The following is an 18438-nucleotide window of genomic DNA, read 5'->3' on the forward strand; positions in this document are numbered from 1 at the left end:
CTTCAAGCATTTTATCTAATTGACGCCTAACTTCTGCCCTTTGAGAAAATGGTAACCTATAAGGCTTTGTGAATATTGGCTGGGTATTTGGTTTCAAAGTAATGGAGTGTTGATATATGTCTGTGGTAGTTAGAGAGTCTCCAGGTAAATGGAAAATATCCGCATATTTTGCACATATACTCTCGATTGTCAATTGTTCTTCTTTATTGAGGTGGCTTAGCTTTAGTTTTTCAAATAAATGTTTAACTCTATCAGCATTTTTTGTTACGTTACCAAAAGCGCATAAATCGTAGCCATTAAGGTTATGAATCGTGGGTGTTATGCTTTCCAATGATATATCAGTGTCAGTAACATTTAATATTCTTATCGGTATCACTCCATTGACGGGTGTCGCAATTGAATTTGCTACGTATATGCCTTCTTGTATTGTGTCTGAACAAACTACACAATCCTCGTTAAATTCTGTTTCTACATAGTGTACTGATTCGCACCTTTTGGGAATATTTATTGCTGTATTACAGACTGTCGTTATAGGTATAGAAATAAATGTTTCAGCATTTATTTTTAATCTTAATTTATTATATTCGAAATCTATATTAGCTTTATACTTCCTTAAAAAGTCGCGACCTAATATGCCGTCCGATTCCACCGGCAATGTTCTGAATACGTGGAACTTATGTTGCACATCCCTGTCTCCCAATTTGAGAGTAAGGTAGACATATCCTATCGTTCCTGCCCTTCCACCGACTCCATTTATGACTATGCTCTCAGTGTGGATTGGAATTTTGTGTTTAGCTACATGTCTATATTTGATAGCAGACAACGATGCCCCAGAATCTGCTAGATAGGATACTGACGAAAGGTGTACGTAACAGTCGCTGTCAGTGGCTAAAATTGTATGTTCTGGTTTAGTCACGAAAAAACTGATTTGGGACTTCCGGTACGAGGTTTGCATCGTCTGAGTTATCATCCACCGGTTCGGTCATAATGTTAAGATCATGTTGAGGACGCGTTCCTTGATAGCGTTGGGTATACGTACCTCTGTTTGGGCGGGTCTGCGGATTCTGAGCTCGTGACGTAGATGGCTGTGGCTGTCGTCGCCATTCGCGACTTTGATTCGAATATTCGTAGCTGCGGCCTCTGGAACCGGAGGCAACCCTGTGGCCGCCCCCCCGGAATCCCCTGTATCCGTTCCTATTACCTCTGTCTGAATAGAAATAGGTATTTTTATACATACCCATTATTTCTCCCGATGTGACAGTTGTGCCCATTTCTTCGTCCTGAGCGCCTTGAATCGCATCCTTGAGGGAGGTATAATTCCTTGCTGAAATTATTGTGCTTAATCTACGGTCCCGTAAGCCGTCGGCAAATTGTTTGATTGCATATTTCTCATTAATTGGTTTCAAAATATCGTAACAAGTCGTGTTCCCATCGGCTTGCGTAACCGTAAGGTCAACAAATAAGTTTGTCAACTCCTTCCCGTAGTCTAAAACCGATAAATCATTTTGTCTAATTTTTTGCATCCTACTCTGGATAGCCGTGGCTGCCTTTTTTGGCAATAATTCTGCCCTCATGTCCAAAATCAAAGTTTGTACGGTGTCATATTTAGTCTTCATTTTAAGTTTGGCAGCCTGCGATAATCTACTCTTTAAAACGAAGTTTATTAAATTTTTCTTACACCCAGAGTCAGTGAGAATTGAATCATAATATTCAATATTATCTATTAATTGCTTAGTAGCATTTTCTTCATCTGTCATGCATGGCAGAAGGCTCAAGGCCGTCTTTAAATCGAATGTCGACATGGTTATACTATTTATCTCGCTGGCTCCGTTCACTGGAATATCCTTACATAAATTTACTATCTCGTCATATAATGATATTATTTTCTCGTTAAATTTCTCCAAAACGGGTAAATCTTTCCCGCTTATAATCCCTGAAGTAATTTGAGCGTCAATATCTAATAAACTCGTAGTATATCGCTCATATATCGCGTGCGCTTCGTTACTTTTTTTTTTGTAAGATTTGACCTGTCCTTCTGGATGGGCCTATTTTAATTAGGTACGTCCTTACGTCCCTCAACTCATTAAACAGTAATTCTAAGATACTTGCCATAAATATATGATCGATATAATACTAATCAATCGAACGTCTTTAATTGAAAGACATTTAACATTACAGTGCTATATATTCCCATCGGGGTGAGTTATAAGTAACTTTCTAATCTACTTACAGTTTCTATGTTGCACTTTCATATTTACCATTTAGCACTATCACTTCACTTTATGAAAATGGAATGCAATTAAGTTCACTTAACTCCCGGATCAAATTAAAGTTCATCAAACGTTGAGCACTCAATGAATCATTCGGTGACCATTTACGGACGCGCGGCAAACATCGGGCACGAGTGGTGTCGTATGGCGGCGGTGGCGCGTGCACTGTACCTACTTTCGTAATTGCAAGTTCAATGCTCCATCCCTATCAAAAGATGTAGACTTGTAAAATGTTTCAAATTTGAAATTTAGATTCCAACATTCTTATTCACTTCTTAGAATCACATTAATCACCGTATTATACCCCTGGCACTCTTGGATATAGTTTTGGCTGAACGCCGTCACTGCCTGCGGGGTCCGCTGGTGCACGGCGAAATACTGATCTCCGTAAGGTATTGCGATGAATTTCTCGCGTTATCCATCCCACGTGGCACTTCCGATACAGCTTGATAATGGAGTAGAGTAGACCCAAAATTATGGATAACACTATTATAGACAACAATATGTTAGTTGTTGTAATGTGAAATTTAAGTTCTTCAACGGAAGCGTTGTTATTGCCTCCCGCGGCGTTCTGCACCACTATTGTTTCTTCGGACTTGGATTGCTGCTTTCCCATTTTGCTGGTATATTTATCGAATGCACACACACGTCTGTCACTTTAAGATCACAAAACTGAATTTGAATCATCGTTACTTCGTAAGTGATCTATGTATCCGCCTATAGATAGAGAACGGTCTCATATCCGTATTAGACACGACGCGTGGATCCGAGAGGGTCGACAACCTGTCACGGTCGCCATGTACGGAGGACGTTGGGAAGGATGTGAATCAAACAAACATTAGGCTCTAACTGAACTGTATTGGGTACAAGGCATGGTTATATAGAGTACATAAGGTTGAGTATACAATGAATATATGTCTTACCACTACAAGGAAACAAAATTTGTATGGAAACTCCGCCCCTTGTTTTTTTAAATTTGCCGTCTTGTTTGGTTCAACATTGACCATTTATACATATCTAATACTTTTAACTATTATTTTATAAACCAAATCCAAGATGTACTATACAAAGTAAGTAAGTAATACACACACCTCGGTTAGGTGATTTCAAACACGCATTAACACGAGTTAATGCGTTGGTTTTTGGTTCATTACTGTCGATAATTAGTTAATGTTCTGCAGTGGTGCATTATCAAATTATAGTGATATATTAAACCAAAGTCATATACCTACTCGTATAACTCCGCATAGACAGTTAAAATATTCTGAACAAAAAAAACCGGCAAAGTGCGAGTCGGTTTCCGTAGCCCACCCACCGAGGGTTCCGTACAAACTTTCAATTGTTGAAAACTTTCAATTCGGCTTCAATAGTTTATGACACATCGTAAAGACGCCCCTGACCCGACCTTAAAAATCTTAAAACCGCGATGAAGGAAATGAGCGTTCATAGTACATCGACATCTATCGGAAACATAAGTAAACTAATGTGTGTGAGCTTAAAGTAAGGAAGACGATTTTTATGGGATAATTATTTATTTCGTGATTAGTATGGATTATCAATTTCCAAGACATACTTTTATGACATTTTTTTCTCAAACAGAACTTTTTTCAAGCATCTCCTACATCAGGGCTCGGATAACGGTTAAATTTTCAAACCGTTATCAGGTACTTGCGGTAAAACCTTTAAATTTCGTTATCGCTCGAAAAACCGCTATTTTTAAACCGGTTTTTAGGGGAACGCTTTCGTATAAAGGTTTCATTCGATTAACCGGTTTAGAACAAAAAAATCGGTTTATTCCGCTGCATGATAGGTAATACTGGTCTAACCAAACAAAAAAGGTCGCTGCGTGAACTTAGGTATTTACGCGGTGCTGGTGCTTGTCGTGCGGCGGGCTTGTCGAAAAACCGGTTTATTTCGGTTAAAATAAAGTTCTCATAACGTTCACGTTCTTTACAAAGTTCGAAGTAAAATCGGAATAAACCGGTTTTAACCGGTAAAAAATAAACCAGTTCCGAGCCTTGTGCTACATAACCCTAAAGGTACCCATCAGTCCAGCCCTCAATAAATAATGGCATTGAAGTGACACGCCCGCACCGCCGTAAATAAACTATTACGTTCACGTGCCCCGTGAATACGTGAAATAAATAACGGACCCAATAAGTTTAGTGGAATTTAATCGAGTTACAATATGCAGTACTTTATTAAATTTGCCTTATTTATTTAGACATTTAAGCTATTTATCGTATGTGCATCACTTACTGTTGCATATTTGTGCTTGAAAATGAAAGCCTACGCTCTCCCAAACACGTCTCGGCTTAATAAAATAAATAATTAAAAAATTAAAAACACGACTGCAGTTAAAGTGAACTGAAAAGATGAAAATAATTTTTCATCTTTTCAGTTCGCTTTAAAACTGCAGTCGTGTTTTTTATTTTTTTTATTATATAGCTTAATAATCAAATTTTAGTTATGCAAAAAAATCCTTGGCTGATTGAAACATCCTTTTCCTGAAGTATTGCACGGATTGTATTAATTTTTAAAACTAAATCCATTACTCCCTTGGGAATAAAATAGTACATTATTCTTCAGTACACGTAGACGCAATGAGTGATCAAAAGTTATAAAAGATATACCTGTCCTTCAGGGTCGTACATAAAAAATGCAGCAACAAAAATAAACAAATTAACACTCCATCCACTACCCGGAAACATCTGAGCCGTATGTCCATGCCCCTTTCAAAGAAATACCAACCTTACTGCAATATATCAAAGTCGATTTTCTAAAAGATAGTAATACAATGGGTGTATTGTAAAGTATTTGATAGACTCCCATGGCCCCGATGTAGGAAATTCAATAACATCTTGACACAGAAACGATTTGAAAGGAAATATTTTTTTAGGAGAGGTTGTTTGGAAATGTCAATATTGGTAGTGAGTGTATAACGGTATTGACGTAGAATGGGTATATAAAACCATACTTTAGCTTCCTAGGTCCTAGCTGTGCATAGTAACGGAAAACAAAAAAAAACACGGTGTAAGTAGGTACTGTACTTATTCAGTTCGATTAAATTCAAATTATACACCGTGTTTTTTTTGTTTTCCGTTAAATTCGACACGCAGTTAAGTTCATCATCAGGAACCACCCTGTATATCACTTTTTGTCAATGGAATTCCTTGCCGGCGGCTATATTTACAAGCTCATATAACCTGGCGACCTTCAAATCAAGGGTGAACAGGCATCTTCTGTGCGAGCTCACTCCATCATAGGCCACGTCTTTGCCTTTGGCTAGTCTGCGGTCAAGAGTAAGCCTCTTCTTAATAAAAAAAAAATCTTTTTTTTCGTTTCCATACGTATTAAATGGATTAATTAGTGTGAGAGGACCTTTAATCATAACAATAAAGTCATTGTCAAGTGTTTGACGGCACATATCAAAGCAAATAACATTAGGAAGTGGTTAGGGATGCCACACACGTGTTCAGTAATTTTTTTTAAATATTTCGATAACCGTAAGAGTTAAGAGGTTAGTTTCTTAAAGAAATTGATTGTATTTGAACTAAATAATCTTCCCTTAAAGTTAACGGAATTCAATAAAAACAGCCTGTATAAAAAAGTTGCATTTGTTATCGTTCCATTTTCAAAGGGAATAAAATAAACTCTATACACTAAACTTCTAGTCAAAATTTCAGTGGCAAGTTTTTTTTTTTTTTTTCATTTAAATGGCCGAGCTTTTACAATCAAGTTTATAAACAGTGTGTGGCAGTGTATTAGTGATATCATTTTGATACACATTAAATATTCCTTAGGGGCCACTTGCATCAATGAAACTCGAGAGTTAGCCCGAGGGTTAACCCACCATTTTATATGGGATTTGACAGGTTGACAGCCCACTCAGTAACCCTTAGTTAAGTGGTTGGTGCAAGTGGGCTTTAGTTATATAAAAATAAACGACCATCTATTTTGTTATATTTTAAAGGTTTTCATTGTTTTGACTGAAATCATTTTGTGCTTTCTTCTTCTTCCTCCTACCCTTATCCCACGTTATGTGGGGTCGGTACAACATGTCTTTCTCTTCCATTCTCCCCTATCTTTCGTCATCTCAACACTCACATCTTTCTTTCTCATGTCCTCTTTCACACAATCCATCCATCGTTGTTTGGGTTTACCCCTCCCTCTCCATCCATCAACATTCATCTCCAACATTCTTTTGCCTATATGACACTCATCCCTCCTCATTACATGACCGTACCACGCCAACCTGCCACTCCTCATCTTTTCCGTTATAGGCGCAACTTTCAAACTTCCCCTAATATACTCATTCCTGATCCGATCCATTCTGGTCACTCCACACATCCATCTCAACATTCTCATTTCCGCTACGTGCACTCTCCTTTCATCCTCCACCTTTGTGCTTTAAAAGTCGGTATTTTAAATATTACTTCTTGTTCACAGATCACTCCGATGACGAGCTTCTGTAGGGTGAGTATCTATTTTGTATTATGAATTCGCTTGCATTAGAAAGAGACAAAAAGTAGCCTATGTCACTCATTATTCCTTCAACTATCTCCACTTAAAAATCACGTCAATTTGTTGCTCCGTTTTGCCGTGAAAGACGGACAAACAAACAGACACACACACTTTCCTATTTATAATATTAGTATGGATAATAAAAACATTTACTTCAGACTAAGCAGAGGATGCAAAAGTGTGAAGGGAAGATTAGAGCTAAGGGAGAGCGAATGCACCCGTATGCGGTTAGTGTTGCATTTATCCGCACAAAACGATTTGCCTCATCTATTGTAATGCGGACTGCAAAGGAATGGAATGCGCTCCCACCATCGGTGTTCTCAGAAAAATACGACCTCGGTCTCTTTAAACTAAGAGTGAATAGGCTATTAGTGAATCGGTGAGCTCCATCTTATCTTAGACTCTGTCTTCACTTCCCATCAGGTTTGACTAGGGTCAATCGCCGATCAGTCCATAATAAAAAAGCAGAAATCCAGAAATGGTTAGTAGAATATTAGGACTTACGTTTATTATTTAACCCGACGTTTCGGGTAAATATAGACGTAAGTTTTACGCGATTAAGTCCCGTTTTAATTTAATAATATGAGTGAAGATCGTGTTAGTTTAAATGAATATAAAAAAATTTAAGAAATCTAAAAATTATACTCTTACGATCGTTTAAGCGATTGTGAAGGTTGACCAGGCCCCTGGTCCTTTATGTAGAATATCATTTATTCGTGAACACAGTCAAGATTATATTTATGATATATCCTACACATATCCATGAATACACCCGTCTTCACTGCCAGCAGACAGCAACGTACTGGGTTGCAAATTCTAATGCGTTAATATCTTGTAAGATGGGACTGCAGAGTCTGATGTTTCAATCTGACTGTAACCATATATTAAATACCTATAAGAAGATCATACCGAGCCATAAATCTATGTCAAAAGTGACACAACGCCATCTGCAGGTTTCGAAATCGAAAGCTACAAGACATTTTTTTTGTGGTGCCATCTATGTGTGGTGTAGTGTATGCGCGTTCTTAGGCGGTCGTATTTTAATGTATGGGATGGTAGGATCTTCTTATATTTAATCTATGCAGTAAATTACTTATCACTAGACGATTCGTTTGCTCGTTTCTTTTGCCTCTCATAAAATATATTTCCCCTCACTATAGCGAGGAAACTACAACGCAAAAAATGCGTTTATTCATATTCATATTCATATTCTTTATTTGTATTGATCATACATTGTCATGGATACATTCATAGAACTTAGGTATTAAACAATTTATTTACAATATTTGTTATTAAAATTTAAAAATAAAAAATAAAATTTAAAAATAAAATTAGTTATCATTTTAAACATTGAACATTTCTTATTGTGTCTATATAGCGTCCATTCCAATACGTCAGGGTAATGTAAGATAACCATAGGAACTACCCTTCCATGAATTCTTTAATCGAATAAAATGCTTTCTGGGTTAGGAAACACTTCAGTTTCTTTATAAAAATGATATCAGACGCAACATCCCTTATGTCCGACGGTAACCTGTTATAAAGGCGTGGGCCTATGATCGTGAAGAAGTTACCTGTTTTAGCAAGTCTATCGCTGCTTTATCACTGCTTCCAGTAGTTCCACAGGTGGTAAATCATCTTCATTACTAGATTCACCTACTTTTATCAATTTTAAAGCAGTTAATTTGACTATATTCAAGGTCAATTTACTTTACCCACTAGTGGATAAAATGCGTTTTTACCCGCTGGTATTAAAGGACAAAACACGTGTTTCCGAGCTAGTGAGGGGAAAAATAAAATAAAACATTAGCTCACTTATCACTGGTTTCCTGAGGCAAACGGTATCCAGCGAATAGCACTGTATTGTAAAGCCGCTATTCATGGGTGCCCCATTATCCCTCACAATGCATTTTTCCACCAGATTTTATTGTTGTTTATATAGGAATTTTCATTTGTGTGATATTGCGAGCTCGAGTTATGCGTAGCATATTGCAGTTTTTTTTATACTACGTCGGTGGCAAATAAGCACACGGTCCGCCTGATGGAAAGCGGTCACCGTAACCTATGGACGCCTGCAACTCAAGAAGTGTCACATGCGCGTTGCCAACCCCTTTAGAAACTTGTACACTCCCTTTTGCTGTGTTAAGTACACAGCAAAAAGGAGTGTACAAGTTCTAAGGAGGGTTCGGGTTGCCGACGACTCAAAGGACAATAGACGGAACAAATTAGTTCCATAGGTCCTTCCGTCACCAACACACCGCACCCTCGTTGAGCTCTGGCAGCCTTACTCACCGGCAGGAACACAACACTATGAGTAGGGTCTAGTGCTATTTGGCTGCGGTCTTCTGTAAGGCGGAGGTACTTCCCCAGTTGGGCTCTGCTCTAGATTCGAACGAGATGATATCCGCTGTGCTGTGCCCTACCACACAAAGCGGAATAACATTCGCTATGCCCTACCTCCTACCCTTTTTTGTAACTGAACTTTACGTACATGAATGTATTAAAAATATAGCTACGCTCTCGTTAAATTAGAAAATTACGGAATACTCCATACAAAATTCCACCCCAGGGGGAGTCATAAGAGACAAACAGTAGCCTATGTCACTCTCGTCCCTTCAACTATGTCCACTTAAAAAATCATGTCAATTCGTCGCTCATTCTTTCCGTGAAACACAGACACACACAAACACTTTCCCATATGACTAATTAATATATGCTATGCATATTAATACTAAATGTTAATCGGAAAGTGACTTAACTACTTCCCTAACTAAAGATCCTTGTACATTCTAAGAACAAATTAAATTACTTTCATAGAAAATATTTTAACTTGTTATTTTTTAAGTAGTAACACTACTAAAAAGCGGTAAGCGGAGTACGTTGGTTCGATTCCAGCTCGGAGCACTGGAGGCTTTGGTCACTTTTTCTTTGTATATGACATTTATTTAATGTTTATCCTTGTACATGACCTTAAAACTTCGAGAAGCAAAGTCTGTGGCGCTTAATAGCCTAAACAGAACTTTCTTTATACGCGGCGAATATGAAAAAAGTTTCCAAGCCCAAGAAGGATAAGTTTTTGAAGTTTCAAGAGAAATATTCTATTAAAACGTATATACTTAATATTAAGTTAAATTCTTAACAAATAAAACAATCAAAGTTCTAACTGTTATTAAACAACTTAAAATCTGAATTGCCTGTTTTTCTATCAATAACTATCAAAATGTGAATACCGTGACAGTAAATAAATATATTTTTTTTTTATAAATATTGGGGACACCTTACACAGATCAACTTAGCCCCAAACTAAGCAAAGCTTATACTATGGGTGCTAAGCGACGATATACATACTTAAATAGATAGATAAATAGTAAAGGTTATCAAAAGCCACAGACCACTGTTACGATAAATGGATTAGTGTGCCTTCAACTTCAGAGACTTAAAAAAGTTAGCTAATCGTTTAATTGTAAAACAGTATTAATGAGTCAACATTGTCAACACTCAACTTTCCTAGTTGCCTCGGCTTTTTACCTTTTCTTCCGACTTATGGGAGATACTTGGCAATTGATTTCAATAATTTCCGTTATTATGTAGCTACTAGTTCTTTTTGAAAACGCCTATCATCTAATCTTTCACCACGGAAGGCAGGAACCTAACTAAACACCAATTAAGTAACTGTTTGTGTGTAGTTAAGTTACCGTTTTTCGTTTTTAGCAAAGAGTTTTTTTTTTTTTTATATACTACTTCGGTGGCAAACAAGCATACGGCCCGCCTGATGTAAAGCGGTCACCGTAACCTATGGACGCCTGAAACTCAAACAGTGTCACAAGCGCGTTGCCACCCTATTAGAAACTTGTACACTCCCTTTTGCTGTGTTAAGTACACAGCAAAAAGGAATGTACAAGTTCTAAGGAGGGTTCGGGTTGCCGACGACTCAAAGGACAATAGACGGAACAAGTTAGTTCCGTAAGTCCTCCCGTCATCAGCACACCGCACCCTCGTTGAGCTCTGGCAGCCTTACTCACCGGCAGGAACACAACACTATGAGTAGGGTCTAGTGCTATTTGGCTGCGGTCTTCTGTAAGGCGGAGGTACTACCCCAGTTGGGCTCTGCTCTAGATTCGAGCGAGACGATATCCGCTGTGCTGTGCCCTACCACACAAAGCGGAATATCATTCGCTATGCCTACCTCCTCGAAGAGTTTATATAGACAGAGAATCTGTCTGAATAAATGGCCTTTCGGGATAAAATGGCCGGGAAGCGGGATGGCTAGCTCCCGTTGTTGAGTCTGTGGCACCATCGCTTAAGGGTTTGTTATGTTAGGCCCAGCAGATCTCCCTGATCGCTGGCACGTGTACCACGAAGCACGTGGCTCCCGAATCATGCCAATTGATGGATTATTTGCAAAAACGGAACTTAATCACGAAGACTCGATTCTTCTCCGATACCTTGGGGACAACGCTTTCTGGAAACGTCGGAGGCTAATCATTCCTTTCAAAACGTAGCAGTACGCGATTTATTCCTGAGGGTTTTTTCACCACAGTGAAATTGACACTACACTGACAATTGCTGTGCCTATTTCTGAGCTGAAAAGCAACATGACTGTCATCGTCAATATTTCTTTGTTGAACAGGCAATGTACGGCGAAGTGTCACTGTCGGGCGACAATTGCCACTAATTGTGAAATAGGCCACAGTTCTGCCATTACGCCCATTGATGCATTATTTGCAAAACGGGACTTACCGATTCTCACTCACTCAATTCTTCTCCGTCTTGAGAACTTTTCAACCTTTTCTAAAAGGTGTTTCGTTTTAAAAATGGGGAAATTTAGTCACAAAATTAGATAAACGCGATTAAGTCTTGCTTTGAATTGAATTTAATAGTGAAACTTTAAATCAGTATCATAGATGTCTTTTCAGATGTCATTCTGCACTATACATTCCGGACCTTTGGGAGACGTGCGCGGACTCGACAATTTCGTTGTGATGAATTATTATTAGTAAAACGTGACGTAACAGTTCAAAAATATACATTAAAGTCTTTGACTCACCCTTACCCTTTCTAAGTAAGTAAGTAAGTCAAGAATCCAACGCCCAAACCCAGTGACTGATTGAACCCCACAATCGCGTGGAAGAACACGCACGACTAATGGCGACCTTGACTTTGTTGCGATTGAAAATTCGTTCGAGGCGTGTCGTTATATTTTTAGAGGGTCACGAAGTGTGAAATACCCTGATTTACACACCAGTGGTGTATGAAGATTCAATACTGATAACAAATATTCTTTGTGTACCCCTTACATTTCATAGAATACAAAGTCAAAAATATTACTTGGTGATTTGATAAGTATGGGTTTCCGCAAAGGCAAAAGCGCCTGATACCATAGATTATTTCCGTCAGAATATTGTTAGGATCTACGAATTGGCTTCTGCTCTTTTGGTTCTTAAAGGTTCATATTTTTTGATGGGAGATGCCAAAAAATTATTTATTCAAGTATAAGGCTATTGGAATAAAAAAGAAATCTTCACTAGTGAAGAAAAAGAAAGCATAGTTATTAATATTGGAATTAAGCCGAGGCAACCTTCAAATCAAGAGTGAACAGGCATCTTCTGCGCGAGCTCACTCTATCGTAGGACACGTATGCCTTTGGCTAGTCTGGGGCCAAGATTAAGCCCATTTATAATAAAAAAGATGTATTAAAGTGGGCAATCTGTTGAAGGAAACCTTAAGGTGGAAGGCATTATTGTAGGGGGCCTTTTCAGTGCCACTTCAACAAAGCAGTAATCTATTGTAGCAGTATTTCTTAAGGTAACCTTCACCTTGGACAAGGTCATTGAGTAGAAACTGGGCTTAATCGAATCTATGACCCTTTTATTCATAAATGTATACAACATTGACATGAAACTTTGAACATCGTGAGGAAACCAGACTAATTCCAATGGCGCCTAGTTACCCTTCAGGTAGGAAGGTCAGATGACAGTCGCTAAAACTAGTGTCTACCCCAAATCGGGATTAGTTGCCACAGCGGACCCCAGGCTCGCATGAGCCGTGGCGAATGCCGAGATAACGCAAGGAGGATGATGAGCTTTTCGTGGAATCATGTAATATGCATTATCTAATGAATATACAAGAACAATAGGAAACTTCCTACAGATGGTTCCCAACTTCCGAGAATATCACTTTGAGCACAATCTTCCGTAATATAATATGACAAAACTTCTCCTTACCAGGTTCCGGTAATCGGAAAACTACGCCACTTTCACACTAAGAACAATAACGGGATCTCATATATTATGTATAGTAAAGTCAGTACGGATAAGTGTGCCTTGTGGAGAAGTGTGTCTGGTCTTCATTTGCCTGTTCAAACAGTGATTCTTATTATTCTTATTAAGAATAGCACCATGTATTTGTATGAACTTGTATAACCTGGGTCTCATATATGTAATGTATAGTAAAGTCAGGTAAGTGTGTGCCTTGTGGAGAAGTGTCTTCACATTTGGCCTGTACACTTGTACAGTGATTAAGAATGCAACTAGCAAATAGGTACTTACATGGACTTGTAAAAAAACCTGATAGAGTGAGTAAAAAGCCAGACACTTTTACTCTTGTACGGCACATTTATCCGCATGGACCTTAGAATCTATTATTACAATTGGCTGAAGTTTGTCATTAAAATTGGCTGAAGTTTGTCGTTTGTAAAAATAACTGAATGGGTCAACCCCACTTGCTAGCTTAGCCTAGCCGTGATTACCAAAGTTTAAAAAATACAAGCTAACAAGAATTGATCGTCTAACGAGACTTAGACTCTAACTTATCGTAAATACTAACACTACTTTATGCCATACATTTTTAGACCTCAGTTTTTGGTACGTACATGTAAGCATCCGAACTGAGGAAAAAATCTAAGAAAACAACAAACGACCCATATAAACATAATCGGTCGCCGTTCCTACGCAAATCCTCCTATTTTGTGTACACACAGGTCTTCGGGTCTCAATGCTTAGTCGCAGTACGGTCGACGTTTAGTCGCGGCGACCCAAATGGGGACGATTGGTAACAGGCACAAATGGTCACAGAAGTGACAGAAGTGTGCACTACGCGTGCACACATTGTTACCGTTTGGCGACTACTTTCCAAAAATCATTCGTTCATTTCATTCTTTTCAAATGGCGACTGTCAGAGACGTCAAAGTAAAAATAGTTATTTGTTATACAAGGGGGCAAAGTTGTATTTTAACGCCGAGTGTGGAATTGAAAAACGAGCAAGTGAAAGGATTATATAGTTGAACCACGAGCGAAGCGAGTGGTTCGAGAATAGAATCCTGAACTTGCGAGTTTTTCAACACACGAGAAGTAAAATACATTTGCACCCGAGTGTAACACAAAACTTTTCCCCTCAGTATAGCGAGGAAACTACAACGCAAAAAATGCGTTTATCACTGCTTCCAGTAGTTCCACAGGTGGTAAATCGTCTTTATTACTAGATTCACCTACTTTTATCAATTTTAAAGCAGTTAATTTGACTATATTCAAGGTCAAATTACTTTACCCACTAGTGGATAAAATGTGTTTTTACCCGCTGGTATTAAAGAACAAAACACGTGTTTCCGAGCTAGTGAGGGGAAAAGAAATAAAATCATTTGACATTAAAATGTAATGGCGTAAGAATTTGTTAAAGATAAATATTGTTTGCATTTGTAATATAATGTGGGCTAATTACCATGGCCAATTAAATTGCTCGAGTGATTTCATAAAATAAGTCTAAATTTATCAACGCGCCATCAATTTACCTCAGTTTAACCAGTAATAATATTATTGACTACTCGGTGTTTGCGTGTTATGTATATTGATTGGTGAAGTTTTAGTGCTCCGGTGCATATACTATACTGAAATAATAAAAATAATGCCTAGAAAACCAATAAAGTTGTTAAAATATGGATTAAGACGGTAATATTCCATGTAAAAAACAGTCGCCAAACGGTCACCAAACGGTCGACAAACGGTCGCAAAATGGTCGCAGCGTACACGCGTGACCGAAAGCAGCAGGGTTAGCACATGATTGCCGCGGGAGTATGTCGCCGCGAGATAGACTACCCGTCCTTATGTCATTAATACAGTTAGAACAAGACGTGTGATCTATCTCGCGGCGACATACTCCCGCGGCCATCATGTGCTAGGCCTACTGTGAATATTTATTATATTTTCAAAATGGCTTCATGTATCATTTTTTTCCAGGTATCCTCAAACTTTATAAACAATTAAATATGCCGTCGTACTCAGTTGCCCTCACTAAAGAAGATTAAAAAAAAATTGTAACGTGCGTATCGAGCTGCTGGGTTGTAAAGGATCGGGGATCATATTATTATGGTCTTCTATAGAGCAACTAGTATTTTGCGGCATTTCACAATTGACACTTGTTGAAGTAGTCGTCATTAATATTACTATCAACATTAATTTCAGCGATCTGTACTTCTTAAGTCAAGATTTTTGTATAGATAAGTGTCTACAAATTTGTAATGTTAAAGAGACATAAATAAAACGTAGTAGAGTAAATAATGTGTTTTTTTTGTAACCCAAACAAAATACTTGTAGATACGAGTGCGGAAAAGAGGAAAATCGATACGAGTAGCGATAAATTAATACACGAACGAAGGGAGTATTTTACTTCGACACGAATTGTGAATGTCCTTTTCGCACGTGTATCGTACGACGATTTTCAGTACCTAAATCTAAGCTAAGAGTTTCGACCAGACAAGAAATGAATCATTGCTTGATTTGCTCGCACTACTGCGTTAGAAAAAGCAGCATCTGTACTGAAAAAAACTATCATTGCGCAACAGAAATTCTATTAATATCAAAGTAAATACTCTATTTCATTTGATTCCTACTTTTATTGTGTAAAGCAACACTACACTTCATTTTTATCAATAAGAATTTAAAATTATATATTTAATACATTAAGTAATTATAAAGTGCTTATCTATTTGTATTATCATTCTGCACTTTTCTTAACTTTCCCACATTTCTATAAAATGTCGAAGAGTGCTTAAATGGTCGTCGTCGTTTATTATTATTTAATTCGCTCATATTTAAATGATTCAAAGCAACCAGTCCACAACTTCACAAGACAGTTTGAGAAACCTTCGTATTTCAGATTGTCATTTGCGGGTACAGTGGTTTAGGAGCAGTTCGGTGATCAGACCTACACATGTGTGTACAAATTCTGTCAATGTCACTGTCAGAAACCGTTCTGACAGTGACAATGACAGCCACAAATTCGTCCACATGTTGTTACCGTTATGTGTGCAAACGTCGACTAATAAAGTGTCGTTAAAAGTCATTCTGACAGTGACATTGTCAGCCACAAATTCGTACACATTTTGTTACCGTAACGAGTGCACACGACGACTAAATTTTGTTATTGTATCAGTACGGTCGCATTGTTTGCACGACGTTACCACGCGTTATGTCACATTTGACAGTTAGTTACTGATTTGAAGATTTTGCGACTGAAATGGTTGTATGGGGACCCAAAACAAGGGATATTGACATTGAACTTTTTTTACAGTTAACGGTACAACTCATTAAGAGCCTAATAGGTACTTAGCCTATCGAAAAACTTGATTTTTCAGATTAAGTATAATGTTATTTAAATATTCAATAACGGACATTTTTAATTTATAAACTGTTTTCTCCAACAGGTCTCAGCAGTGGTGGATGATGTATACACAGAGCATTCACATGTGGCCGGTTCTTTCACCATGCTGGCCAGCTCACGGGCCCATGTTGGTGGCTCTCTCAATGCCAGGGCGCTGCCAGGCGCGAGAGTCCATACGAACTTCATCGGTTGTTTGAAGAAGGTAGGCCATTACATCATTAGTTTCACTGATGTAACTGATAATAACTTGCATTTCTAAGTATGTGGGTAGTAGTTAACTGAACAGAACTATATTAGTGTATATACTGAGTCTACGTATTGTCACCAACCTATCTAAGAGATATGCCCGGCTGTTGACATAATACCTAGGGTTCGGGAAAGAATAAAGAAACACCAATATTTTATACAAAATTCTTTATTATGTACACCCTAAATAAAATCTAACTCAGTAACTTGGTAGAGCAAGATTTGGTTCGTTAAACTGTTATTTACATCAAGTTCAGTTCGATCATAAAACCTAGGAAAAAACAAAGATCCTATGTGTAACACCATCCATAGATCAAACTAATTTTAAGATAAACCTAATATATAGATTAAACCACCACTTAACAAATTGTTGTAAACAAAAATTATTACTCAGTAAATGTGTGACTCTTAATGCTATACCTAGAACTGAAACTAAAACTGGATCTGGCAAATGTTGCAATCATGTGATAGGCTTTCAAGTATTCATTTTATGGTTATTAACTTTTGAATAGGAAGGTTTTAAATTAAGATTTTAACTGTAAAAAGAAACAAACCAAAAGGTAAAACCAAATAAAAAACCAAAAACCAATAAACCAACACAATAGGTACCTGCTATCTCTGAAGTCCCCGAAGAAACACTCCGTTCCCGGCTCCGGATTCATTAGTGAAGTATGAACATTCTCCTCCCCTACAATAGAAATAGAATAATAAGAACCACGTTTATAAGCTAAATAATTTCCCTACTCCTTTTAAGATTGAACTATGGTAACACTTACCGGAAAATACTTCAGCAGACAAGCATTAAAATTATTAGGTCTCAGCACAACCACCGAAACGCCAACGCATATCAGCAACAGCTGTAGTGCCGCTAGTCTGAGGACCTATTGCTCCTGTCCTCGATGTTGGAACTATACATTTCCAAAACACCAAATTAAAACTTTTCCTTACTATGCATCTATAAACTTCCTCGAGATGCATATTATATGCATTCCATGCCAATAAACAACATTATTATCTTATAAAATTAATTTCTGTACATATTTAGTCAGAAAACGCCTTTTCTTCACGTCCAGAATTTTTTATCTCCCCATTCATTTGTTCTTTTTCTATCCAAATTCAAATTCCCCACCATAGAGGTAACTAGCCAAAAAGTCCTGAATAAACTAGATGAACAAAACCTTTATGCTGAAACTATAAAATAGACCGAAAGTATAGGAATGTAATTTTATTAATTTAACTAGAACATATTATTTATTTATAAGAAAAAATAAAATCATAAAAGTACAAAATTACATACCACGTTAGTAACACAGATACTCACTAGGTGTCGCTACGTGACAGTATTAAGAGATACCTCGCAAGTTGGAGCAAGAGTTCAATACCAACTTTACAGGCTGCTTGAAGAAGGTTGGTTTATCAAATGAACTGTGCGTGGAAGTGATAAGAATAACTCCCATTCATGTTGTGATTCATGGTGTGTAACGTATTTATTAAGTCGCTGCGAAAGTCATCTGTTAAAATGCTGTGGCCAATGATGTTGTTCACTATGCTTGAATGCTTTAGTGTACCTATATGTGGGGTTTTGTTCGCGCTTTCGGCATAGTTTACGCAAACCAGCAAGTAGATTGCAATTCTTTTCATTCTTGTTGCCTTTCTTAAGTCTTTTGAATAAAAAAAACATACCATTCGAAGGAAGTATTTTCCTTTCTAAAAATTAGTTTCTTGCCAAGAACAACAGCATTAA

At 37.7% G+C, this 18438-nt stretch overlaps 1 protein-coding gene across 1 annotated transcript in view; it reads left to right on the forward strand.

Moving 5' to 3' along the window:
- The window catches only part of LOC125232507 (neurexin-1), a 385338-nt gene that overhangs the window by 323444 nt on the left and 43456 nt on the right, over positions 1-18438 (forward strand). Inside the window, exons 8-9 of the mRNA XM_048138206.1 lie at positions 6720-6746; positions 16492-16650. Coding sequence (XP_047994163.1) covers positions 6720-6746; positions 16492-16650 — 186 coding nt within the window. The remainder of the gene's footprint in view (positions 1-6719; positions 6747-16491; positions 16651-18438) is intronic.

The sequence above is a fragment of the Leguminivora glycinivorella genome, chromosome 13 (genome assembly GCF_023078275.1).
Source record: "Leguminivora glycinivorella isolate SPB_JAAS2020 chromosome 13, LegGlyc_1.1, whole genome shotgun sequence".
Classification (NCBI taxonomy): domain Eukaryota; kingdom Metazoa; phylum Arthropoda; class Insecta; order Lepidoptera; family Tortricidae; genus Leguminivora; species Leguminivora glycinivorella.